The 26,826-nt window shown below is 45.8% G+C and overlaps 2 protein-coding genes and 3 long non-coding RNA genes across 6 annotated transcripts in view; 3 read left to right on the top strand and 2 right to left on the bottom strand.

Moving 5' to 3' along the window:
- Nucleotides 1-2,253, bottom strand: part of LOC120740954 (placenta-specific gene 8 protein-like) — a 22,434-nt gene extending 20,181 nt beyond the window's left edge. Inside the window, exon 1 of the mRNA XM_040043515.1 lies at nt 1,869-2,253. Coding sequence (XP_039899449.1) covers nt 1,869-1,920 — 52 coding nt within the window. The 5' untranslated portion in view covers nt 1,921-2,253. The remainder of the gene's footprint in view (nt 1-1,868) is intronic.
- Nucleotides 2,254-2,467: 214 nt separating this feature from the next.
- On the top strand, nt 2,468-2,966 carry LOC120740965. The gene is made up of 2 exons (XR_005697525.1): nt 2,468-2,722; nt 2,810-2,966. It is a non-coding gene; the product is annotated as an uncharacterized LOC120740965 (long non-coding RNA).
- Nucleotides 2,967-6,828: 3,862 nt separating this feature from the next.
- LOC120740961 lies at nt 6,829-17,218 on the bottom strand. 2 transcript variants are annotated; one of them, XR_005697522.1, is made up of 6 exons: nt 17,120-17,218; nt 14,239-14,692; nt 13,355-14,126; nt 10,328-10,432; nt 9,862-9,909; nt 6,829-6,935 (listed from the first exon to the last, which is right to left on the bottom strand). It is a non-coding gene; the product is annotated as an uncharacterized LOC120740961 (long non-coding RNA). The 2 variants fall into 2 exon arrangements; XR_005697521.1 differs by lacking the exon at nt 6,829-6,935 and having other exon boundaries at nt 9,562-10,432.
- On the top strand, nt 14,060-18,846 carry LOC120740963. Its single transcript, XR_005697523.1, has 3 exons — nt 14,060-14,117; nt 14,230-14,319; nt 17,111-18,846. It is a non-coding gene; the product is annotated as an uncharacterized LOC120740963 (long non-coding RNA).
- A 2,553-nt stretch (nt 18,847-21,399) lies between these two features.
- On the top strand, nt 21,400-25,017 carry zgc:194312 (uncharacterized protein LOC794943 homolog). Its single transcript, XM_040043513.1, has 2 exons — nt 21,400-22,454; nt 24,454-25,017. Exons 1-2 carry the CDS (start codon nt 21,526-21,528, stop codon nt 24,596-24,598), a joined length of 1,074 nt encoding a protein of 357 aa, XP_039899447.1. The 5' UTR covers nt 21,400-21,525; the 3' UTR covers nt 24,599-25,017.
- Nucleotides 25,018-26,826: the final 1,809 nt, after the last annotated feature.

Below are 26,826 nucleotides of genomic sequence, written 5' to 3' on the forward strand. Positions count from 1 at the left end.
GTAAACGGCTTTTATTAATGGTCTGGAGCACAGGCTGTTGTTGATCAGGGCAAACTAAAGAATCATCTAACCATTGTGTTTCAGCAAGGGGTGGGGGAAAGCCATTCACCAGAGCATATCTTAAGTGCTGCTGATGTGGGCTGGCCTTCTCCACACACTCTTCAAGACTGCTGTGTTTTCTGAAAACTTCTAACATTTTCCAGCAAGCAGTTTACACCCAAAATCTTTTTTTTTTTGCCAGTATTCTAAATACTTTGCGCTGCCATCATAATTCCATCATAAACTTCTCGTCACCCTCTGACGCACTCTTGGTTGCTTGATAACAACAACAGCTTGCATCACAGACCACGTGTTCTACTCCACACTCACTCACACAAACACAAACACCACGAACAACATAGTGTGACCCCATAAATGACTTCTCTAAACCTGCTGGTCTGGAAGTTGCTATACCATATATTAGTAAGAGCAGATATAACCTCTCTCCTGACCTTAAGTTGTGTGTGCATGCCAGAGTGCTCTGGGAGGCACACAGAGTCTCCACAGACTACTAAGGATCAAACCTCTACCAACATGACATTGATTATAAAACTCTAAGCATATATGAGTAGATATTTCTAAGCATAAATGACAATCAACAATACAAATCTAACAACCTCTTTTTAACTTCAGTGGATATAATACATGGTTATGCTCAGGATATGTCAGCCCATTTCTACTCGAAATGCCTTTTGGTTAAACTTTCAGCAAAGAATTTGCATTTGCACTGTTAAATGTTTATATAGCTTATATAGCAGGCCATATCGCCCTGCCCTAGTTATGACATGGTATGATTTTCTCACCCAATAAAGGAATATTTAATATATCAGTCTACTCTTCATTCTATCAGAAACAGTTATCACAGCTCGTACATTTTCTTTTTACACATACGTGTAAGCATTGAGCCAAATTTAGTAATGCCAACATATTAAAGGAACAATATGTCTCTTATATATGATACATCTATATATACACTGTCAAAGATACTTGTCTTTGAGTGAAGATTTAAGGTGAAAGGAAATATAAATAAATGCAACTTGAATCTTTACTGAGGCTCAGTAATTGACACAGAGTTCAAACTCACTACTGTAACAACTAATAATGATTAATATAATAACTATAATATTGGCCATATTATATTTACATTACCAAAGTGAGATGACTTTAGTTTCATGAACAACATTAGCTAATTGTTATTTACTAACTAATCTTAAATGACTGTTCAGCACAGAAATGAAGCCCAACAATCATGTTTTACAGTCCCGTGGTCTCAGCCTCAGATACTCAACTAATCAAAGTGCTGTCATGAAAAAAATGACTGTCCAAAAAAACATTTGTTCTCCTTCATTTCTGCCAAACAATGCTGTATAAAACGTTTTTCGCGGTTAGTATCATGGTTGCTAAGCAACCTGAGCAGCGCGACGAAGGCTAGACCGTCCCATTTCACAAACCTCGCACTTCTCGTACTCACCGTACGCGCCGTACTTAGTACACGTACTGCGCGTACTCCGAAGCGTGCGGTCGCTGAATTGGGACTCACACATTCCGCACTCTCAAACACACACACACACACAGTAGTGCACTTCTATTTCACTTTTGTTGTTGTAAGCCACACAGCGTCTCTAACACGGTGCTACGACAGCCACACGGTGCCCCAAGCACCGGGGTACACGATCCTTGATTGTAGCTTTCCTTGAAAGACTTCTAGTCGTCCCAGCCACACGGCATCTTTAGGCTACTAGAAGTCTTCCCCAGAAAGACTTCTAGTAGTACCAAACTACTCTTCGTATACGGAATACGGTTTACAGGGCCGTCCCCTTTGTACTTACGTGAAGTCGTTCCCGCTTGAGTCCTGCCTCGAATTTGTGGATACGTGTCCATCAAGGGAAAGGTGGACGCTAATAAGCAGGCCCAGCAGCGAATTTTGCATCCCGGGTCTTTTGACAGGTACTTCCGGAGTCCAGGCTGACATCAGGCTTCGGCCCGTCGTTCTCCTCCCCAACGAACAAGGTCCCAAATCCAGCTCGAAGGACCAATTAATGTCAGAGTTTTACCCCTGATACTGCTGGATAAACAGAAACTCACTCAGGAACAAGGTCACACAGAGCTCAAGTTTTCACTCGTAAGAGGGAAGCAGTTGTCTCCAATAGTGATGGGATTTCCGGCTCTCTTTAGTGAGCTGAAAGAGCCGGCTCTTTCGGCTCCGAACCGGCTCTTCAGGTTGTTTTGTTGCTTTCATTAATTTATTATTAATAATAATATAAAATTATGCACAAAAGGAATTACTAATGTAAAAAAAATGGTTTTATTTATATATGTTTATATATAAATATATGCTGTGGCCCCTAGTGTCAGGGTCCTGGGACTGGGCGACCCAGGATCCCTGAGCAGTTATGAATTATATTATTATTATTATTATTATTATTATTATTATTATTATTATTATATGTATTTTGGTGTTGCTGCTGCTCTTCTCCGTGTGTGTGTGTGTGTGTGTGTGTACGTCTGCGGGGATGCTTGGAGGATGGAGCTCAGCCACCTGCAGGCCTGAGGGGTGTGGCCCTGCGGAAGGACTGGCCACACCCGAAGCCACACACCTGCCGCTGATCAGGGCTCGTCGGGGGAGCTACTTAGGAGAGTCTTGGAGCTCCCACCGACGCGGGATCATTGCTTGGGACTCCACGTTAGTTACCCAGTTGGGGTTTTGGTCGTGTAGTGTATGTCTGCCATTGTTCAGTGTCCTGACTGCTGCCGCTATTGTTTCCCGCAGGAGGAGCGTGGAAGGCTTAAGGAGCAGCGAGCACCGGGAGTGCAGACACGGGAGCAGAGAGCACTTGGAGGACATGACACGGGAGTCTGGGGAGAAACACGGGGATTTATTGTTGTTTGATATCACCCTCTGTAAATAAACGCACTGCTTGAACTTTGAGCTCCGCGCCTGGGTCCTCCTTCCCCACTTCCCCACGGTCTGCCAGCCAGACCGTGACAGAATGATCCCGCCAACCACCATGGACCCAGCAAACTCAGGAGTTGCCACGGAGGAGAGATCGCTCGCGCAGCTATGGGATTACTGCCGGAGCGTAGTCCAGGCCGTAAATCCACACAGGAGACACATACAGGTAGTGTTCCTTGACAATCACCTCACATCCACTACCTTCACCATGAACATTCTGGACATTAACAAACTTAGGCACCTGGTCGCTAGGTTAAGGGAGAGCTCGAGTTTTGAACTATTTGGCTTGGGTGGTCCGAGCACGGACAGTTCGGCTGCTCTCCTAGAGACTCTAGCCGCTTGGTTTTTCACGCATCGGCGGAGGGTTTTCCCGTCGATGCTCGCGGCACAATCGTTTGATCCGCCGTTACGGAAGGCATGCCGCACTCTCTACCATCATCCCATTACGCCTCAACCCACTCCTGCGGTTTCAGCCCGGTCAGCTGGCAACGGACCGACAGCGCTCATCACCGCAGTGAGTAAACCCGACTCATTTGTGTCTATTAATCATGTCATTGAAAATCAAAACCCAGATGAACAGCAGAAGACTGTTTCCATACACCCGGTCCCGCCTTCACGGAGGAGAAGGCGTCCTCGCAAGCAGCGTTCAACCACATCCACACTCACTCCTGTGCTGGTCGAAGGCTCAGGACCAGCGGCTCTGGACGCCACAGTGAGTAAAATGGACTCTGCCGGTGTTATAAATTCCCTTCCTGTAAACATGAAAATAGAAACTGTTTGCTGTACCTCCAAAGACTCAGAAAATATTCCCTCTGAGACTGTAAGCTGGGAGCTAGGGAGTTCCAAGCATACAGACCCGAATTACTTTTTGGCTCAGTCTGGCCGCATGGAGACTGAGGTTCTCCCCAGGGCTTCCCCAGAGACCGAACTGGAGGTCTCAGTTGCCTCTGGACCCCTGGAATTTGTTGAGCCGGCTGTAACATTTTCATCCTCTCCACCCTTCATAACAGCCATCTCACCCTCACTTCAGCCTGCTGCCCAGCTGGTAGCTCAGTCTTCAGTCCCGTCAGCCTCTCACCTTTATCCTCAGTCGGAGGTTGATATGCCGGCTGGACCACCTCTGCCATCATTTCGCCCATCTGTCCCTGCATCGCTGTCCAGTCTACCGGGAGTAGCTGCCGCACCATCTTCGCCTCCGGATCATCCATCTGTGGCTGAAGCGCAGCCGTCAACTCATCCGCCTGCAGTCGCCCCTCAGCCATCTTCTTCGCCGGCCGCTACGTCACCACCCGCACCTGCCCTGCCTGTGCAGGAGCTCGCGCCGCCGGAGCAGGAGCCCGGCGAGCCGGAGGAGCTCGCGCCGCCGGAGCAGGAGCAGCTCGCGCCGCCGGAGCAGGAGCAGCTCGCGCCGCCGGAGCAGGAGCAGCTCGCGCCGCCGGAGCAGGAGCCCGGCGAGCCGGAGGAGCTCGCGCCGCCGGCCGAGGAGGAGCTCAGCGAGCGGGAGCCGGAGGAGCTCGCGCTGCCAGCCGAGGAGGAGCTCGGCGAGCGGGAGCCGGAGGAGCTCGCGCCGCCGGCCGAGGAGGAGCTCGGCGAGCGGGAGCCGGAGCTCAGCCAGCCGCCGGCCGCGGAGGAGCTCAGCATGCCCGAGCGGGAGCTCAGCATGCCCGAGCGGGAGCTCGGCGAGCGGGAGGGGCTCAGCGAACCACCAGCAGAGGAGCTCGGCGAACGGAAGGAACAACCGGCGCTGCCAGCCGAGGAGGAGCTCTCGCTGCCAGCCGAGGAGGAGCTCTCGCTGCCAGCCGAGGAGGAGCTCTCGCTGCCAGCCGAGGAGGGACCCGCTCAGCCGGAGCCGGAGGTCAGCGGACCGGAGGGACTCCCACGTCTAGCGCGGCCTCCTCGCCGTCTACGTCCGGTGCGTCCACGTCAGCGATCGGCGCGTCATGGACCTGGTGCCACGCCTCGCTGTTGCTCACCGGAGCAGCGACGTTGCCATCGGACCCGTGGCAGGCCACCAGAACCGTTCCGCCGCCACCGGACCCGTGGCAGGCCGCCGGAGGAGCAGCGCCGCCGCCACCGGACCCGTGGCAGGCCACCAGAACCGTTCCGCCGCCACCGGACCCGTGGCAGGCCGCCGGAGGAGCAGCGCCGCCGCCACCGGACCCGTGGCAGGCCACCAGAACCGTTCCGCCGCCACCAGACCCGTGGCAGGCCGCCGGAGGAGCAGCGCCACCGCCACCGGACCCGTGGCAGGCCCCCTGAACTGTTTTGCTGCTGCTGCCGGACCCGGGGCCGTCCGCCGGAGCTGCTACGTTGCCGCCGTTGGGCTCGAGGTAGGCCTCCTGAACTCTCTTGTTGTGTTGATGGGCCGCCTGTGACTGTTTGTGGCGTCTTTTCGTTTTCTTTTTGCACCGCTGCGGGATGCGCGGTCTGACTCTAAGACTGTGGACTGGGTCGGTTTGTTTTGTTGTTTTGCTTGTTTTGGTTCTGGCCCTCCGTCCTGGTTCCCCCGCCGCCCGCCCTGGGTTGGTTGTGCTGCTTTTTGTTTTGGGGTCGTCGGGAGCCGACCCTTAGAGGGGGGGTACTGTCAGGGTCCTGGGACTGGGCGACCCAGGATCCCTGAGCAGTTATGAATTATATTATTATTATTATTATTATTATTATTATTATTATTATTATATGTATTTTGGTGTTGCTGCTGCTCTTCTCCGTGTGTGTGTGTGTGTGTGTGTGTGTGTGTGTGTGTGTGTACGTCTGCGGGGATGCTTGGAGGATGGAGCTCAGCCACCTGCAGGCCTGAGGGGTGTGGCCCTGCGGAAGGACTGGCCACACCCGAAGCCACACACCTGCCGCTGATCAGGGCTCGTCGGGGGAGCTACTTAGGAGAGTCTTGGAGCTCCCACCGACGCGGGATCATTGCTTGGGACTCCACGTTAGTTACCCGGTTGGGGTTTTGGTCGTGTAGTGTATGTCTGCCATTGTTCAGTGTCCTGACTGCTGCCGCTATTGTTTCCCGCAGGAGGAGCGTGGAAGGCTTAAGGAGCAGCGAGCACCGGGAGTGCAGACACGGGAGCAGAGAGCACTTGGAGGACACGACACGGGAGTCTGGGGAGAAACACGGGGATTTATTGTTGTTTGATATCACCCTCTGTAAATAAACGCACTGCTTGAACTTTGAGCTCCGCGCCTGGGTCCTCCTTCCCCACTTCCCCACGGTCTGCCAGCCAGACCGTGACACCTAGAGACAACACATGTACAAGCTCCAAAACACATTTCTAGCGTTAACTGAACTTCCAAAACACAGCTACTTAGATCACTTAAATTACACAATTGAAAACATATGTGTATTGTTTGTGTATTTATACACAAGCACTCCTATATATTCAAATAATTTTAAAAAAATTGTTCATTTACCTGTTACTACTACACACCAAATCCGGTCGTTGGTACTTACTGGCTTGTGTAGCCACTAGGTAACAAAGCTCAACACTGCGCCTAGCATCCTGGAGCACTTCTGTTGTCTTTTGTACGTGATTTGGAGTTTGTACGTGCTTTGTCTGTAGGGGCCACTGTAAATATACTTTTATTTATTCACACCACATAAAATATAATAAATAAATCATATAATACAAAAACTAACATTTCAACTTTTAACTATTTAAATTTTCTGCTTTTTCCTTTTACAAATTTAAAGTGAAACAGCACAAAACACTGCAAACCACAACACAATTAAATATTAATTAAAATATGAAAACAAAAAGAACATGCATATTCTCTGTCATATGGGCCTGCATGAATAAACTTTCTGAATCCTTTATCATCCGCAACTGAAAATAGTTGTGGATGATTACTATACCTTACTAATGTGACTTTGTTGTCCCTGGCTCTTTCTCTCCCCCTTCTGCTCTGTTCCTGTGCTACTGAGCGTAACTACCACCACTCCCCCCTGCGGAGTGAAGCGGAAAAAAAGTGCGAGAGAGAGGTTAAGAGAAAGAGGGAAAAAAAAAACCATGGCTCGCGATAAGGAGCCGGCTCGCGTCGTTCACGTCAAAGATCCGGCTGTAAGAGCCATTTCGTTCGCGACCGACACATCACTAGTCTCCAACCCACTTCAACTTGCTTCCCCCTGCAGGCTGCTTTTATTATTTACACACATGAATATGCATAGTCTCACTAACATGTGACCTCTTAAAAAGGCGTATATGTGAACAAAGAGTTACTGTCTGCGTGTGCTGGTGTGTTGTGCAAGTGTGGTTATACGATGTGAGTACAGCCCTCCCAGGATGCTGTTGCTATCCTTATCAAACCAGGTGACTCCCTTCACTGAGTCCAGTTTGTTCTTCTCAAGGCTGCTCTTCCTCCCTATGTGCACGTACTCACATGTGTGGATTACATAGGGAGCAAACAAAAGCATTCTAGCTTTTCAATGTGTAGCTTCTAAAACGGCAACCTACAACACATACGTTAACCCTAACACTGTCTTTAACTAAATGACTTGGTTCACTTTATGGCTGGGCTGTATGTGTATATCATGTCATTTGGGCAGGAGTACCTGTCCCCTGCTAGGCTTAGAAAGTTTCTCCATAAGCAGGGCTTCTAGCTTTTCGAGCTTCTAGCACATCTGTGGCTGTGCAGGCTGACAGGTATTTGGTGGCTCTTTTTACCCCACGCTGGTTGTGAGTGTGTAAATACAGCCACTAGTTATTTTGGGCTGCAGTTAACTTGGGAGGAAGGTGTGGGTCTGCCATGACTAGATGAATAGCAATTATCTAGGATGCATAAATTTCATAATGCATGCAGATACAGTGGGATGCAAAAGTTTGGCAACCTTGTTAATAGTCATTATTTGCCTGTATAAATCATTGGTTGTTACTATAAAAAAAAAAAAAGTCAGTTAAATATATCATATAGGAGACACACACAGTGATATTTGAGAAGTGAAACTTCTTCTGCCATCGGCTTTGTCTGCTGGTTTGAAGACAATAGACCACAAAAAAGATAATTTAGTCACTTTGTCTGTATCATGCAGCTCAAATGTGTCGTGCAACAATGTTGAATAGCCATCATTATCCCTCTCGTGTGTCAGTAGGATTGTACTGTATTGCATCTCATTGATATGTGAGGAATGCTTATGTAATACAAGAACAGCTGGTCAGCTGGAAATATTTTGATATTTTTTATATTTGTATTATATTTTATAGAATAGAATAGAATAGAATAGAATAGCCTTTATTGTCATTGTACAGAGTACAACGAAATTGGAGTGCCACTCCCTTGGTGCAAGTTTCAATAATAAATATAAATGTAAAATATAAAAAGTACAAAAAAAAAACAATCGTAAGTACTCAAACAATAGTATGTACAATATATACAGGATAGCAGCATTAATATAATGACAGTATGAATAGCAGCATAATATAATGACAGTGACTGTATGGAATAGGTTCAATTGTTTTTGTGCTTATTTACTACGGTGATAGCTCTGGGAAAGAAGCTATCCCTGAATCTGTTTGTCCTGGTTTTATGTGACCTGTACCGTCGGCCTGACGGTAATAGTTCAAACAGTTGGTTGCTGGGGTGAGAGTGGTCCTTGATGATATTGCCAGCTCTGCTGAGGGTACCGAGAGTTTGCAGTGACCTCCAGGCTGGGCAGAGAGCAGCCAGTGATCTTCTGGGCTGTGTTGATGACCCTCTGCAGTACTTTCCTGTCTGCAGCTGAGCACCCTGCATACCATGTTGTTATGCCGTACGTTAGGATGCTCTCTATGGTGGCTCTGTAAAATGTCACCAGCAGCCTCTCCTCCAGGTTGTTCCTCCTGAGCACTCTCAGAAAGTGGAGACGCTGCTGGGCCTTTTTAACCACCGCTGTAGTATTTGCAGTCCAGGAGAGGTCATCAGATATCTGCACGCCCAGAAAACCTCATGGAGTGTACCCTCTCCACACAGCTCCCGTGAATGTAAAGTGGGGCCGGGTCTGCTCTGCCCTTCCTGAAGTCCAATATAAGTTCTTTAGTTTTCGTGGTGTTCAGTTGGAGGTTGTTAACTGAACACCACTCAGTCAGTCTGTTGACCTCATCTCTGTAGTCCGACTCATCCCCCCTTGAGATGAGTCCAACCACTGTGGTGTCATCCGCGAACTTTATGATGGTGTTTGAGAGATGGGTAGGGGAGCAGTCGGATGTGTAGAGCGTAAACAGGAGGGGACTCAAAACACATCCTTGTGGAGACCCGGTGCTGAGTGTGATGGTGCTGGACCGGTGGGGGCCGAGTCTGACAGACTGTGGTCTATTTGTCAGGAAGTCCTTGATCCAGAGGCAGATGGGGGTGGAGAGTCCCAGGTGAGACAGTTTCTGGACCAGGATCTCCGGGATGATATGATTGAATGCTGAGCTGAAGTCCAGAAAGAGCATTCTCACATAGCTTCCTCGGTGCTCCAGGTGACTCAGCGCAGTGTGGAGCGCTATGGTGATAGCGTCCTCGGTGGAACGATTTGTCCTGTAGGCAAATTGGTGGGGGTCCAGAGTGGGAGGCAGACCGGCCCTGATGTGCTGACAGACCAGTCTCTCAAAGCACTTCATCACTACAGGCGTAAGTGCAACAGGCCTGTAGTCATTTGGGCTGGCCACAGCTGTCTTCTTGGCGATGGGGATGATGGTGGAGGTTTTGAGGCAGGGCGGGACGGTGTTTGATGACAATATATATAGCTGACAGATATTCCTAAATAGATAGAATAAATAGCTGGATGAACATGAAAAATATGTCCATCATTACAAATGACCATGAGAGTCACAACAATAAAATCAACTAGACACTCAAAAGACATCCTTAAATGTCCTTTAGGTGGCAGAACAAATGAAGAGTTAATCGTTTACTTGAGATGAAATCTGCTCAGCTACTTTGGTCCTATTGATGTTCTCATCCTGTGGACAACAACGTACATGGATGCAGGTTTATTGTTAGGTTTTGTAAGGTTTATTTACTGAACATATCAAGCTCCACTGTGATCCTGAACTGGATAAGGACTTAAGAAAATACATTTTGATTAGATACCTTTAGTTTGTAAATGATCAGATTACATAATTGGAATACAATCTATTCAATTCAGTGTCGCAGGAGGATGAAGCCTATACAGGAAAAAGACAGGCTGTCAGTTTATCACAGAGCTAACACAATACGTGTGACAGATAAAGCACTTAAATGTCTGATATTTCTAATAATAATCATAATTATAAATATTATTATTTACAATATTATTTAAAGGTTTCTTCATAAATATATTTAGATTTTTTTTAACCCCTAGAATATTAACGTGAGCTGTTTCAGATTCTGAGCTCTGACCTCAGTGACCAGGCTGTGTCCTCACTGCAGTTCCTTCTTGGAAGGACTTCTGCTTCTTTTCTCTCCCCAGTGTTGACCGCCTGCCCTCAAAATAATGTACTGTACCTGAGGAAGAAAAAAGGACAAACACTTGCCTTCATTTAAGAAAGTACACTCATACACAGGTAATCCAAGGAAACACACTAGTTCACCCTTTGGGAGAAATCAGGTCCAGTGAAACATTTTTTTAAATGAACATCGTGTGGACAATGAATGGAATAAGTTCTTCAGGTGACTCAGCAGTCCCACACTGATAAATAAAACTTCTGAGGAAGAACAATCTGGGTTTTTTGATTTCCACTCCAGTTCTGGTTTAAACTGTTAAGGATTAAATGACAGTTTGTTGTTGTTTAACACAGATTTCAGAAAAGCAAACATAAATTAGTAACAACAACACAGTGGAGCAGAGGCAGTACAGGCTTTACACACCAGCATCAGTCATAATGTTAAATTTGAATCCCCAAAACCCTGGGCATGCGTACCAGCTGTGGCACGCAAAGGGTTAACTGATGGCATGACCATAGCTGGACTGGCCATCGGCTGATGGGGATTTTTCGTCTTTTTGTTTTGTTTTGTTTTGGGTTTTTTTTGGGGGGGGGGGGGGGGGGGGGGGGTTGCAATGGTAAAAACAATGAAAGGTGGTGGAATGTGTAAAAATAACTCAGGCACAAAAGGTAGTGAATTAATTTGAAAAGGTGCATTAAAAATAAATAGTAGGGCCAGCGGTGCACATTGCAAATTGGCTTGCATAGACACATTAGTTGTGCCGCTTCTTAATGACGGTATCTTGGCTAACAACCAGATTCAACTTGTAATTGGTTAAAAATAACTTAGCCTACCAGTGAGAGGGACATTGTTAGCGGGCAGTTTTTTCAAGCGATGTTGAAATTTCCGACACTTCAAATGCTTCAGGAGCCTTTCGCTCAGCACAGCATCAGCACCAAGGAAATACACTGATACATCCGTAGACTCGAGACAGAATTCACAATGCGTTTTTGGGACTTTCAGGTGTATGGACCAATGTTTTCTTTACTGATCAAACCAGAAAGCTTTAATGAGCAGCTGGATTTGTCTCACATTAACTGGCTGAGTTAAGGCAAGTTAACCCAACATCGAAATGCAGCTGACTGAAGTGAAAAGCTCGTCTCTGTGGGGGTCAAAGTTTGCAGAACTATGAACACAGCTGCAATCCATTGCTGTGTGTATTCATGGAGCTTGCTTGCATGTCTATCACCTGCTGGATATCACTACCTGACAAGTTTAACTGTCTTCAGAACATTGCAGAGGCCTTATTGACAGTATTTGGCTCTACATATCTGTGTGAGCAGATTTTCTCTCACACGAAGAGTGTCCTCAGGTAGCCGCCTGAATGCTCGACACTCTGAGACCTGTGTCTCTGAGTGGGAGACCAGAGATCAGATTAACATGTGTATCCCTGCCATATTGGCCCAGTTTTTTTTTCTTATCATTGTTGTGAGGAGACCATAAATAGCATTTGCATTTTCTGTTGTACACTTCATTTGCTGTTATGGAATTCTTCTTATGGATAAAAATTGTCTCATTTTTGTTTCAAAATAGCTGATAACTATTTGCTGATAGCTGCCAACATCTGTGAACAAAATATAATTCTATAACATTAGTCTATATAGTGTGTAATTGTTCATATAGTGCGTTATTAAATGTATTGCTAATGCAATCATATGGCACATTGGCTTCTGAGGAAATTTTAGATGGCACTACTCATCAGAAAGGTTGCTGACCCCTGGCTTACAGCATTACATAGTCTGACAGTCTTTGCATAATGCACATGTTACCGTAAGAAGATAAGATAAGATAAGATAAAACTTTATTAATCCCTCAGGTGGGTTCCTCTGGGAAATTTGGTTTCCAAAAGCACAGCATCGACAGAAGTTACAGAATATTATATATATATATATATATACACACACACACACACATATATATAAATACAGAGACAAATATAAATAAAATATACGAAGGGGATAAATAGAATAAATAGGAATAAAAATAAAAATACAAGTGAATTGCACATTTCAAGTATTGAGGTCTATTGCACCGTTGACTATTAACAAAAGTATTGCACAAAAGGTATTACACAGTGAAGTGAAGAGGCACTACAGCTTAGTTGTTCCCCCCTCCTTTGTCCTCCTGTTTCCCCTCCCTCTCCCCTCCAGAGAGGAGTTAAACAGTTTGATGGCGTGTGGGACAAAGGAGTTTTTAAGTCTGTTAGTTCTTGTCTTGGGGAGAAGCAACCTGTCACTGAACAGACTCTTCTGGTTTTTAATGGCCGTGTGCAGAGGATGCCCAGCATTGTCCATAATGTCCAGCAGTTTTTTTAGTGTCCTTTTCTCTGCCACTGTCACCAGAGTGTCCAGCTTCATGCCGACCACAGAGCTAGCCTTCCTGATCAGTTTCTCCAGCCTGGACGTAGGTTTCTAGCTGACTCTCAAATCTGACAGGTGTGCCAGCAGTAAAGGCTCAATAAACCTGCATCCTGCGGGTTGTCAAGCAGGGTTAAAGGAGCCAGACTTTGTTCACACAGCTAAGATTGTATTTTACACTGACCCTGGGTCAGTATAAGTATCATACAGTTTAAACGAAGCACTGAAACTTGCACATTTTTATTAGAGATGCATTGAAGCTAAAGGGGATGTTTACTGTCAATCTCTGGCTGTGATTAATCACTTTACTGGAAACTGTATTAACTAGTAACTTCATTAGTCCATAACAGAAGCTAATATTTCTGTCCTATCATCGTTTAAATCGTAACATTATAAGCTAACGTTTACACCGTAACTTTAAGCTAGCACCATAAAGACGGTAAAACACGTAATAACATCTACAAGTGCATCTTAAAGCTGTTATGTTAGCACTCGTTGTATCACTAACATAACCACGTTAACATTATCGACACTCGCTGACTTTTAATAGTCATTCTATAAATGCTTTCCATTTAAATGGCCTTACTTGTAAACGCTGCATATCCACCGGATTCCAGCCAGAGTGGATTCCCTCGCTCCTGTTACCTATCCTCCGTCTGGATGGAGGTTAACAACCTTCAGTATCAACTGAAAACTCATAGCCGAAAACTAGCTTTACTTTATTGTCTCGGTCAACTTTGCTAGCGAGAGCAGTGGGAGTCAAACATGAACATACAGTCGAGTCTTAATAGCTTACTTAATACTGGGGAACTCGTTTTGGCTGCAATTGTAATTTTTATATTTTATATTTGCGTTTCTGGTCGGTGACAACGCGTATTTCGACTCTCCTTTTCTTTTTAGCAATAAATCTTTTCCAGCCGTAAGGGAGACGGGAGGCCAACGCACCTCCTCGGGCAAAGCCGTTATTTCTCCCCTCCACGGTTGAGCAGTTAAAGGGTAATGACTAGCAAAGGTGCCCTGCGCCATGTATGGGGCTCGGCTCTCTGGCAAAGCTGAAGTCACCAGACAACGGTAGCGGGTTTCGCACGACACTGGGCGGCGAGGGGGAGTAAGAGGCGGCAGAGCAAACCCCTCTCCCAGCCTACCTGCGTTGTGGGTCTGACATGGGTAGAGGACCAGCGACTTTCACTTCCGCAGTCGCCCCTCTTTCGCACTGAGCAAAAATGCCGCGGCTTGCTTGGCTCCGCAGTATGGACTGGTCTGTGATCGAGTATTAGCACGGAGTGGAGGATGTTAATATTCTCTTTTCGGGCCCCGGCTGGTTTGTGACCGAGTCCTGGCTCTCACAGGTCTGCCACCTTGTGTAGCACGGAGTGGAGGATGTTAATATTCTCTTTTCGGGCCCCGGCTGGTTTGTGACCGAGTCCCGGCTGGTTTGTGACCGAGTCCTGGCTCTCACAGGTCTGCCACCTTGTGTAGCACGGAGTGGAGGATGTTAATATTCTCTTTTCGGGCCCCGGCTGGTTTGTGACCGAGTCCTGGCTCTCACAGGTCTGCCACCTTGTGTAGCACGGAGTGGAGGATGTGTTAATATTCTCTTTTCGGGCCCCGGCTGGTTTGTGATCAAGTCTTGGCTCTCACAGGTCTGCCACCTTGTGTAGCACGGAGTGGAGGATGTTAATATTCTCTTTTCGGGCCCCGGCTGGTTTGTGACCAAGTCTTGGCTCTCACAGGTCTGCCACCTTGTGTAGCACGGAGTGGAGGATGTGTTAATATTCTCTTTTCGGGCCCCGGCTGGTTTGTGATCAAGTCTTGGCTCTCACAGGTCTGCCACCTTGTGTAGCACGGAGTGGAGGATGTTAATATTCTCTTTTTGGGCCCCGGCTGGTTTGTGACCGAGTCCTGGCTCTCACAGGTCTGCCACCTTATGTAGCACGGAGTGGAGGATGTGTTAATATTCTCTTTTCGGGCCCCGGCTGGTTTGTGACCAAGTCCTGGCTCTCACAGGTCTGCCACCTTATGTAGCACAGAGTGGAGGATGTGTTAATATTCTCTTTTCGGGCCCCGGCTGGTTTGTGATCAAGTCTTGGCTCTCACAGGTCTGCCACCTTGTGTAGCACGGAGTGGAGGATGTTAATATTTCTTTACTGTAGCTGGCTTGTCTGTGGTTTGTGTGGTGCTCCCCGTAGGTTTTCTATGTAGTGAAGTTTGCGGTAAGTTTAATATTGCGTTTACGCCATGTGCAGAGCCCACTTTGTGGAATGTCTCGCAGACGTCCACACCTGTATTTGTCCCAAGCTTGACATTGTAAGCAGCGACGACGTGCTCCGGCATTTCATTGAGGTGAGTTCCATGTCAGGTAGTCAAAATGGGAAGCGGGTAACTGGGGATTCGAACCAGCGACTTCCACCTCCACAGTCGTAATACTAACACACTGAGCTAAACCTCCGCGAGACATTCTGCCAGCGCGGCATGGGCTTAAGACATTTATTTCACAGTCTCTGACTTGGCGTGTCAGATTATTCTTCGGTTCACACACACACACACACACACACACACTACATTATTCCTGAACAAATACCTCTAAAAATCATTCATATTTCTCTACCGTCTGCTTTTACAATATATTTTCCACGTGTCTTTTTCAACGTCTGCTTTGGGACTGACCGGACACTGCAAACGCTCATATCATCTTTTATCCTCATAAGTTCAACATTTCTGCCAACATTTAAACATTCATACAAAGGATAGCGTTTAGTTAAAGTCTTGTTCGGGAACATGAGTCGATGCCAAGCTTTTGTGTTGCTTCTTCTTCTTCTTCTGTTATTTAACCTGATGATTCCTTTTAGAAATATCTGACTCTGTAGCTGCTGAATATTGTGCTTTGTTGACCGGCTTCCTGATCACATCTGGTCAAAACTAAAATTAAAAAGAAACACATTCAACTACAAGGCTTTGTATATCAAACGAAATCTTTATTGGTGCAGTGTGTGTTAAGCAGTCATTGTACTAATGTCCTGGTAAAACCTGAAACACTTTTGCAAATATACCAACTCCACTGAACTGCACTGGGTTTAAAAGGAATGTGACCACGCCCTGGTCCCCAAAGTCATACCCAGAAGCCAGTTTACAAGATAAGGTGATTTTATTGCTACCAAACTGAAAGCTTTAACCCCAAGATTAACAAAGGCCAAAATAACAAACAACACAAGTTTCTTTGAAAAAGAGAAGTGCTACCTAACCCCTGAGTGAGACAAAAACCAAAAAAAGACAAGTGCTGCCCCTAACTCCCTAACTGAATAAACAAGAGAAAAAAGTACAGAAAATAATAAGGCCGTTCACCGCTTCTCCTTCAGTGTCTACTTACTATTGTGAATAACTTTTCTTTTAAACCCAAAAACATGAATGATACATTGATGTCCAACTCTGCACGTCTTTCCGTTCAGCCATCACACAGGAGGGGGATCATTGCTGATCCACCCAACGTGGCCATCTCTCTGTATCGTGACGGTGAACCAGGGCAGCTGAACGGTCAGAGTCTGAACTTGTCCATCTCTCTGTATCGTGACGGTGAACCAGGGCAGCTGAACGGTCAGAGTCAGAACTTGTCCATCTCTCTGTATCACGACGGCGAACCAGGGCAGCTGAACGGTCAGAGTCACAACTTGTCCATCTCTCTGTATCGTGACGGTGAACCAGGGCAGCTGAACGGTCACAGTCAGAACTTGTCCATCTCTCTGTATCGTGACGGTGAACCAGGGCAGCTGAACGGTCAGAGTCAGAACTTGTCCATCTCTCTGTATCGTGATGGTGAACCAGGGAAGCTGAACGGTCAGAGTCTGAATTTGTCCATCTCTCTGTATCGTGATGGCGAACCAGGGCAGCTGAATAGTCAGAGTCAGAACTTGTCCATCTCTCTGTATCGTGATGGCGAACCAGGGAAGTGGAATGGTCAGAGTCCAAACTTGTCCTTCACTCTGTAATGCGACGGTGAACCAGGGAAGCTGAATGGTCAGAGTCCAAACTTGTCCTTCACTCTGTAATGCGACAGTGAACCAGGGAAGTGGAATGGTCAGAGTCAGCGGTGGAAGCCTATGCATGACTGAATGGAGAATTTGCCCACAGATGCAGAAGACTAAGCTGCTCAGCCTCAAGATGAATCTCATCATGTGAAAGAGAGCTGTTCTCCTCCAGTCACCGACTCCATTCAGCCACATGTTGGTGTAAGGCATTGTTGTTTGACACCAATGAGTCTGTTCTGCCAGGAATCTCTCTGAGGGTGTAATCCTTGTACAAGGTGAGTAGATCTTTTCCAGGTGGGTTTGAGACTTCGGCTGCACAGGTCTGCCACCTTGTGTAGCACGGAGTGGAGGATGTTAATATTCTCTTTTCGGGCCCCGGCTGGTTTGTGACCGAGTCCTGGCTCTCACAGGTCTGCCACCTTGTGTAGCACGGAGTGGAGGATGTTAATATTCTCTTTTCGGGCCCCGGCTGGTTTGTGACCGAGTCTTGGCTCTCACAGGTCTGCCACCTTGTGTAGCACGGAGTGGAGGATGTTAATATTCTCTTTTCGGGCCCCGGCTGGTTTGTGACCGAGTCCTGGCTCTCACAGGTCTGCCACCTTGTGTAGCACGGAGTGGAGGATGTTAATATTCTCTTTTCGGGCCCCGGCTGGTTTGTGATCAAGTCTTGGCTCTCACAGGTCTGCCACCTTGTGTAGCACGGAGTGGAGGATGTTAATATTCTCTTTTCGGGCCCCGGCTGGTTTGTGACCAAGTCTTGGCTCTCACAGGTCTGCCACCTTGTGTAGCACGGAGTGGAGGATGTGTTAATATTCTCTTTTCGGGCCCCGGCTGGTTTGTGACCAAGTCCTGGCTCTCACAGGTCTGCCACCTTATGTAGCACGGAGTGGAGGATGTTAATATTCTCTTTTCGGGCCCCGGCTGGTTTGTGATCAAGTCTTGGCTCTCACAGGTCTGCCACCTTGTGTAGCACGGAGTGGAGGATGTTAATATTTCTTTACTGTAGCTGGCTTGTCTGTGGTTTGTGTGGTGCTCCCCGTAGGTTTTCTATGTAGTGAAGTTTGCGGTAAGTTTAATATTGCGTTTACGCCATGTGCAGAGCCCACTTTGTGGAATGTCTCGCAGACGTCCACACCTGTATTTGTCCCAAGCTTGACATTGTAAGCAGCGACGACGTGCTCCGGCATTTCATTGAGGTGAGTTCCATGTCAGGTAGTCAAAATGGGAAGCGGGTAACTGGGGATTCGAACCAGCGACTTCCACCTCCACAGTCGTAATACTAACACACTGAGCTAAACCTCCGCGAGACATTCTGCCAGCGCGGCATGGGCTTAAGACATTTATTTCACAGTCTCTGACTTGGCGTGTCAGATTATTCTTCGGTTCACACACACACACACACACACACACAATACATTATTCCTGAACAAATACCTCTAAAAATCATTCATATTTCTCTACCGTCTGCTTTTACAATATATTTTCCACGTGTCTTTTTCAACGTCTGCTTTGGGACTGACCGGACACTGCAAACGCTCATATCATCTTTTATCCTCATAAGTTCAACATTTCTGCCAACATTTAAACATTCATACAAAGGATAGCGTTTAGTTAAAGTCTTGTTCGGGAACATGAGTCGATGCCAAGCTTTTGTGTTGCTTCTTCTTCTTCTTCTGTTATTTAACCTGATGATTCCTTTTAGAAATATCTGATCTGTAGCTGCTGAATATTGTGCTTTGTTGACCGGCTTCCTGATCACATCTGGTCAAAACTAAAATTAAAAAGAAACACATTCAACTACAAGGCTTTGTATATCAAACGAAATCTTTATTGGTGCAGTGTGTGTTAAGCAGTCATTGTACTAATGTCCTGGTAAAACCTGAAACACTTTTGCAAATATACCAACTCCACTGAACTGCACTGGGTTTAAAAGGAATGTGACCACGCCCTGGTCCCCAAAGTCATACCCAGAAGCCAGTTTACAAGATAAGGTGATTTTATTGCTACCAAACTGAAAGCTTTAACCCCAAGATTAACAAAGGCCAAAATAACAAACAACACAAGTTTCTTTGAAAAAGAGAAGTGCTACCTAACCCCTGAGTGAGACAAAAACCAAAAAAAGACAAGTGCTGCCCCTAACTCCCTAACTGAATAAACAAGAGAAAAAAGTACAGAAAATAATAAGGCCGTTCACCGCTTCTGGTCAACCCTCTGGCCATCACCAGTAGGTGGTGAAGTGTCTTGCCCAAGGACACAACAACCGACAGTGTCCGAGCCGGGATCGAACCGGCAACTAAATAGCAATAAGAATAATAATTATCTGATGTGAAAAACAGTTCATAAGCATAATTCTATATATTTTTCCATAGCATTACATTTGAATTTAACGTTTCAATCTTTCAAATAACAGACAGATATTTGTGAAATTATGATACATTTGTGAATGTATTTTAACAATCTAAATATGCATATGTACAGACAGACAAATACATTTGAAAAACAAAAAAAATATTTTTATTACATTACAGTGATTTTACGTTCATTTACATTTGAAATGTAAAATCACAGTCTATTTATGTAAATTTAATGATATTCTAGAAGAACAGTACAAAACTGTAAAATACACAGTAAAATACTTTTATATTACAATTCTTTTTTTTTACAGTGTAATGTATTGTTTACATTTTATTCTGTTACTGTTACCATTTTACCATTTCTTCTTGGGCCAACTGCAACCCACATACTATCCTTAGGGATTAATAAAGAAATCTGATTCTGATTCTGATTGTTTCAGGATAGATGATCTGCCATTTTCCAATGACACATCTGCTTACCTGTGTCTTTTGCTCGTTTCTCCTCTTCATTTCTCCTTTTTTCTAAAATGAGCACCTGATGGCTTTGATATTTTTTTGTCCATCTTCCATTGGTTTTAATTTTGCACTCCATCCCCCAACCCGAGAATCACCGCAACATAACCTAATAAGCTACACCTTAGTTCACAGATATGCTTTGTCTAGGGTTTATTTCTGGGATTTCACACTACCCAGGATTCAAATCAGGAATACATAATGGGCTTGGATTTACAACATTATGAATGAAATGTGCTCTATTTGGAAGCAGCAGCCCCCCTCCCGTGTCGGTTGTGTGTGAGACTTTCAATCATCAAACTTGAAATTATACCATTTAAATTGTTATTGATCCCTTTACCCCGAGCCCTAAAGTGAATGGCCTGTATTTGTATAGCGCTTTTACTAGTCCCCAAGGACCCCAAAGCGCTTTACACATCCAGTCATCCACCCATTCACACACACACAAAGTGTATAACGTGTATATTTATTTTCTTACTCTTCTTATATTTATTGTTCGTTTACTTGCACTGCTGTAACTGGAGCCTCGTCATCTCGTCTATCTATATACTGGACTGTATGCAGCGGAACTGACAATAAAGTTTACTTTGACTTCAGCACAGCAGCAAGCAGGCGCACCGAGGGCTCTCGCGCTCACTTTTCGCCTATAGAATTTCTGGGGGAAGCTGCAAATTATAACTCTGTATCATAATGCCTGGTATTTTCGTGTTTGTTGGTTTGTTTTTATTTAGTTTTATTTTGCTAGTTGGTTATTAGACCAGCCAGCCAGAGAATCCCCCGCCGCCTCGCCCTCTCCTCCCTGTGCCGCAAGCAGCAGGCGCACCTCGGAGGGCGCCCTTATTCCCAGCAAATGAGCGATAAAAAACCGATGCCTAAGCCATCCCCAAAATGCGCTGGCATGAAGTCGGTGCAGCTTGAGAACGAGCTTTTTTTTTTTTTTTTTTTTTTTGCCGAAGCCCGTGACGCGCCCCTACCACGATGCCCACCTTACTAACCCTTAGGACATCACCAGACAGTCGGCTGGCTCAAACTAACAGAAGGTTCCATTCTAAATGGACGGCATATAAACTCGTATATAAACTTGCGAAACCCTCTGTAAGAACTCAGATTGAATTATCCTATGAACTTTGGGGCCTTTTATACTCACAAGAGGAAAATTCGTATAAAGCACCCGTGTAAGACAGTCGACATGATGAGATGAAGCCAGTGTGCTTGGAGCCCAGCAGTAGGTGGCAGCCTGCTGTCAGACACCTCGTTGCAGTGCTTACATGACAAACTGCACAATTTCAGACACGAGGAAACTTCGTACGTGAAAGCAACTGTGTAACTCGCGTGTTAATTTTGTCGAAGGAAATATCAAACTGTTTCAAAAGCTCTTTTTAAATTAATTTTGCAGATCCGTTTTAAACCTGAATTCTTCTGTCGTTTCAAAAGACAAAGAGGACTAATAGAATTTAACTTAATCACTGGTAATTACTACTGCGTGGGGTGTAAATGTGCAGCAATTGTGTTAGATTTGAACTTCTCCCAAAGGCCACGTGCAAACTGCGGGGGTGTTAAGAGTGGATGTCGAGGTTTGGCTGGGATTGGAGTTAGAAAGGAGGCCGGTGTGAGGATGGTTGATAAAGCCTATAGAGAATTTATTGTTTACCAAAAGACCTCATACAGACACGTGACACAAGTAGGCCTGCCTATGACAGAGAGAGAGAGAGAGAGAGAGAGAGAGAGAGAGAGAGCGGATGTCTGGGTCTGCAGTGACAGAGCAGCAGACAGAGAGGAACATGCGGCGGACAAACTGTCTTCCCCATCAGCTCCACCGCTGCCTCCGTCATTATCTTGTAAATCCACCCAAACCCCGATGAAGAATAATGTCACGGAACAACACCACGGAGGTCAGCGACTACACCTGCGTACGCTTTTACGTGTCCACGGTTTCTTTCTCCGTGCTGCTTTTCTTCAACCTCATCATCAACTGGACTATCTTGCGCGAGGAGCGGCTCCGGCGTCACGCCCGCTTCGTGCTCATTTTCCACCTGCTGGTGTCCGCGCTGGTTCACCTGGGCATGAGCAGCGTGTTCTACTACCAGATCCACCTGGACACGCGGCTGTCCCGCTCTGCGTGCATGGCAATGATTACCATTTTGATCAGCAGCGCGTCCAACATCCTCCTGACGCTCACCGCGATGGCTCTGGACCGCTTCTGCGCCGTGTGCCACCCGATGCGCTACAGCTCTGTGTGCAATAAGGGCCACTGGCCCTGGCTCCTTGGAGTGTTTACCTGGATGGTGGCGCTGGTGATCCCCCTCAGTTTGCTTTTTAAAGACAGTGATGCGCCCGATCGGGGCGAGTGCGGCCGGGAGCAACTGAAGAAAGGCGAACTACAGAAGGTGCTCTTTATAGGGCTGTGCACGCTGATCATTCTCTACAGCTACGTGAGGATACTCATGGAGGGACGGCGGCTCGGGGTCCTCAATCGCAGAAATCGGGCAGGATGCAGAACGATCGCCCTTCACGGTTCCCAGCTCGCTGTCTACCTGCTCCCCAACTTTGTGAACTTCGTGCTTTCAATTCTCTACAAGCGGGAGTTTATTCAGCGGGAGACCAAGGAGCTGTCCGCCGTTGTCGTTTTTGCTTTCTTCAGTCTGGCGCAGTGCGTTGCGCCAGTTGTTTACGGTTTGCGTAAAGAGGAACTTCTGGAGCAGTTGAGTCGCAGGTTCCCCTGCTGTTCCCGATATCTGAAGAGTGTCCTGGGCTGGACTGTGCGTGCTAACTGGTCTCATGTGCCCTACAGAACGAGGTATGTCCGGGCTCATCCATTCATTAAATGTATTTACAACCCCTTAATGGTCAAAATTGCAATATTCCATCAGTTTCTACTTTTCTGTCTGCGTCTATAGATGATATACAGACAAGTGACTAATTAAAGGGGAAAAGACCATCATAAAAACGGCTTCTAAAAAAGTTCTAAAAAATAATAATAATACCCCCTCATTTAATTTAAGTGTTTTGATAAAAGCGATAGAAAGAAATGTCCTTTAGGACAGACATAGAATAATGTTCAATAATGTGTGTTGTTTTCAAGTGACCCTCTCCACAAAGTGGACAGGTGCATGGATCCACTCATTCAGTTCAGGGTCGTTATCCCAGCTGCCGCAGGTCTAGATGCAGGGTTCACAGAGAGACATACTAACCGTGCACGCCCACAGTCACACTACAGCACGTTAAGCTAACATGGTAGGAATACCCAGAGAGAGCCCACGCAGCCACCGAGATAACATGCAAACTCCACACGGAACCTCCTGAACGCAGAACCGCCTGCAAAACCTCCACAATAGTCCAACAAAGTAATTAGACTGTTAGTCTAATGTCTAACTCTTGTGATCACTGCAGCATTCCCTGGGTCACAGTGCACCACTGAACTTTCAAACTCTACAGTCCTGCTTTAATATCCCGATCACTGCGTCAGGCAGTGTGATCTTCTGACATTCACCTGGCAATAAGTTGCCCCTCTGTTTCCCTTTACGCAGTGATAAGGGTCACCACAAAATTACCAAAGGTGTGCTCAGTATTTTTCAAAGTCAGCTTCATCTAAAAGCAGGACCACAGATGTTAGATATTAATTGCTTAAAGATGTTGTGCAACAAGCAGTTGCATGACTCATGTTACTTCACCCTCCCTCTTTCTTAACCGTTTAACCACAGTGGGTGACTCGAGCCTATTGCTGCTGTCGCTGGCCCATCACAGGGTTGACACGGACACAGTAGGGCACAGTTCTAACCTGTAGGGCTAAATTAGAACCAACGGATAACCTAACGTGCACGTCTCTGGACTATGGATGGAGCACTCAGAAACCACATAGGCCACTGGGACAACATGCAAAGTGCACACACAAAGCCATTCTGGAGGCTAAAAACCCAGAACCTTGTTGCTGTGAGGCATCATCACACAAGTTCCTCCACTGGTTTAGTCTGATCTTTACCTTTAATTAGTCACATGTCTTTATATAACAGCTATCTAATCCGCTAATCAGACTGTGATCTAGTTATAATATTTACAGCAGTAAAGGTTCACTGAGCTCACAGCTTCTCAGTGTGAACAAATGGCGTTTGGACGGCTTTGAGCTCAGTTTACCAATCAATGAATGTAGAAATCCTTAACATGGAGCAACTAAGTAGAAAGGGGAAAAACATAAAGACAAAAACTTGTTGTTGTCAGATTTTATGTGACAATAGTTTGATTTGAAAGTAGATGTCCAGCAGACGAGGGGGGGGCAATCCCGTCACAGCTCATCCCAGAATATACTTTACATTGTTTTTGCCTTTTACTCAATAAATAGGACGCTGACTGTAAAATCCAGTAAACCGAGACAGGATTTCACTGAGTTTGTTTATGGCAGGAGCGTTTGCGTGATTCACCCTATCGTCTGGTAATGTCCGTGCACTGCAGTTCTCTGTAAAACTGAGTGTGCCGTGTATGTAAAACAATGCAAATTAATGTTCACATATTAGAAACAGTCAAAAAGGGAACTTTCTGTAGAAGGGTGACTAATATTGAGATAAACGTGTAAAACAAAGCTCATTTGCTTCAGGTTCTCCATCACTACAACTGCTATTACTACACCGTGACTCAACGAGGGATCGCTGTGGACAGTTGGTGTGTGATTTCAAGATGAAAGTGCAGCTTTGTGAATATTAATGACTTTCCTTTTCAGTGATTTGGAAATGCCAGTCACCACGACGCCTCAGAAAGGAGGCAAATGAGCTTATTTGTTCTCTTTGCTCTTGTTTGCCCTTCAGGGAGAGAACGATGACGGCTCAGACCATCATTTCCCTGGAAGTCTCGCAAGTCCCAGAAGTCCCGCAAGAGGAAACTCAGCTGGTAGCAGTCAGGAGTTTCTCACATGACCAGAGCTCATGTCAAGGCAACGCGGAGGACGCCTGAAGGGAAAAAGCTGGTCTTCATTGGGATTTTATTTGTAACAGGAACATGTTCTCAGCTAGGAAGGGCCCTTTACGCCATCACATCAGTCCGTGAGGCTTCATCCTGATATGGGAATGTTACAGTCATGCAGCAGCAGCAAGATGGAACATCAGCATGTTTATACTTGGGTCTATTTTTGACCTTTTCTGCCTTTTCCTGGTGAACCACATGCTGATTAACAGCAGAGCTGCACAGTGGTCGGAGGGAACCGTTCCCTGTCCTGGCTGGTCCAGACTTAAGCTCCCTGACCTCCAGGCTGATGGAGACATTTGGGATCTTAATGACTGGAATACGCGAGTTTCTTAAATATGTGGTCTGATGAATGTTGTTTATATATATTATTAATATTGTTGACATTAAAAAAAGAAATGTGAGTTAAATGGTGTTGATGTGCTAATTCCAGCACTGTGAGGCCATAGACACTGCGCAATGATAATGCAAGCAATTATAGCCCATAAACGAGAAACATGACACAGACACTGTCTGTCTGTGGAAGGGCAGAAGTGCGGCCGTGGATTTAGTTCACTGGTTTGCGTAGGTGACTCACAGGCCACAATATCTTTCACTGGGGCCCGGTTTCAAATCTGCCTTTGACCATTTCCTGTTTGTTGGTCGTCCAATATCCTGCCTACTCTAAACACAATGCTACCAATACATGTTATTAGTGTGCAAGCTAGTGTACATATGGAAAAGACTTACCTCAGAGAATTCACACAGAGTTATTCACTATTAGAGTCTGTGTCATATCTAACTGAGCGCGTGTAATAATTAGTCTGCCGGTGACATGAACACATACCAGGTACACTACGGACGACAAGGAGGCGGACAGCTTTGCCTATAAACGTGATTAAATACAGAGCTAAATAACAAAAATACAACTTAGGGTTTCAGCGTTAAAAATGTGCTTTTAACATAAGACACAGACTATATTTGATCTCAGACCGATTTCCATTTAAGGAGCCAGTTCATCCCCTCACTCACACGGGTTTTTGTTTTTACACACCTGTTTAAACTCGTGCACTGACCAGCACGGCTGTTACACACAAGGTCACACATGAGTGAAACCTGCAAACGATCACCTGACCTCTGACCGTATTGGTACAAGTGCGAGCTGGGTTATAATTTCTGTTGTCCAAGTATAAATATCACTTAGTTTTAAAACATTGTCACCAGGTTAGATAATGTGGGTTGTTTTGAGCGTTTGACATAACGCCGCTGCTTGTTACTCCGCACAGTAAACCAGAGCTTTCTTACATCCTAACATTATAAGATGTCATTAAATGATTGACAGGAAATCGTTTTTTTAAAAAGATGCTAAAAATCAGTTTCTCTGCACATAGTGAGGACCTAAAGCCACGTTCCCCTGCTCTGAATGAGGTGATGATGATGGTGGATGATGAGCCAAACACAACAGGGTGGGTAGGGGGGTTCACGCATGTCCATATATTGATTTAAAAACTGAGAAAGCTACAGGCCTCGGTCAAAAAAGCTGCAGTGATGAGATGCTAAACCACTTTACACTTGATTCTTCTGTTATTGGAGAAATATGACCAGTAAGTAAGCTTTAAAAAAAGCTGGTGGTTTGATCCCCCATTTCCTGAGCTAACCACATCTCGTAACACCTCTAAGAGTGACGTAATTCTCCTTACACTCATTGGTTAATGCTCGACACCAGTGCATTATTATTTTAGAAGATTCGATTTTTAAAGTGAGACTGGTGTTTTTTGCTTGTTTGTTTTTTTAAAAACACCAAATCTAATTCTGTTTTGATCTTGGTTCGAATGTTTCCGCATAAAAAAAAAAAAAAGGAAATCATACAGGGATGCTGGGTTTGCTTCTCAGCTACTGCTGAGCTTGAGAACTGGTTTTCAGCCAGGAGGACAGACACATGCCTGGGGAATTCTCAGCAACAACAACCGCAGGCCTTCTACAGCATCGGCACCTTTCGCATTAAGTTCTTTAGACTCTCACCCACATAAGTAACGCTTGTCATCTCGTGTGCGTATGCCTGTGTAAAGACAGGAAGGGGTTCATCTGTTTGCACTTCACTTGTATACACACCGGCAGACGACTCCTGACATAAAAGCAAATACTGGCTTTCCTGTAAGGCACCTGCCCTCGAAGAGCCGAACTGCAGAAGTGAAACTGAATTAGCAAAGTGTGTTATGAATACAACAGAAATAGGAAGC

The sequence above is a fragment of the Simochromis diagramma genome, unplaced genomic scaffold (assembly GCF_900408965.1).
Source record: "Simochromis diagramma unplaced genomic scaffold, fSimDia1.1 OVJJ01000656.1, whole genome shotgun sequence".
Classification (NCBI taxonomy): Eukaryota; Metazoa; Chordata; class Actinopteri; order Cichliformes; family Cichlidae; genus Simochromis; species Simochromis diagramma.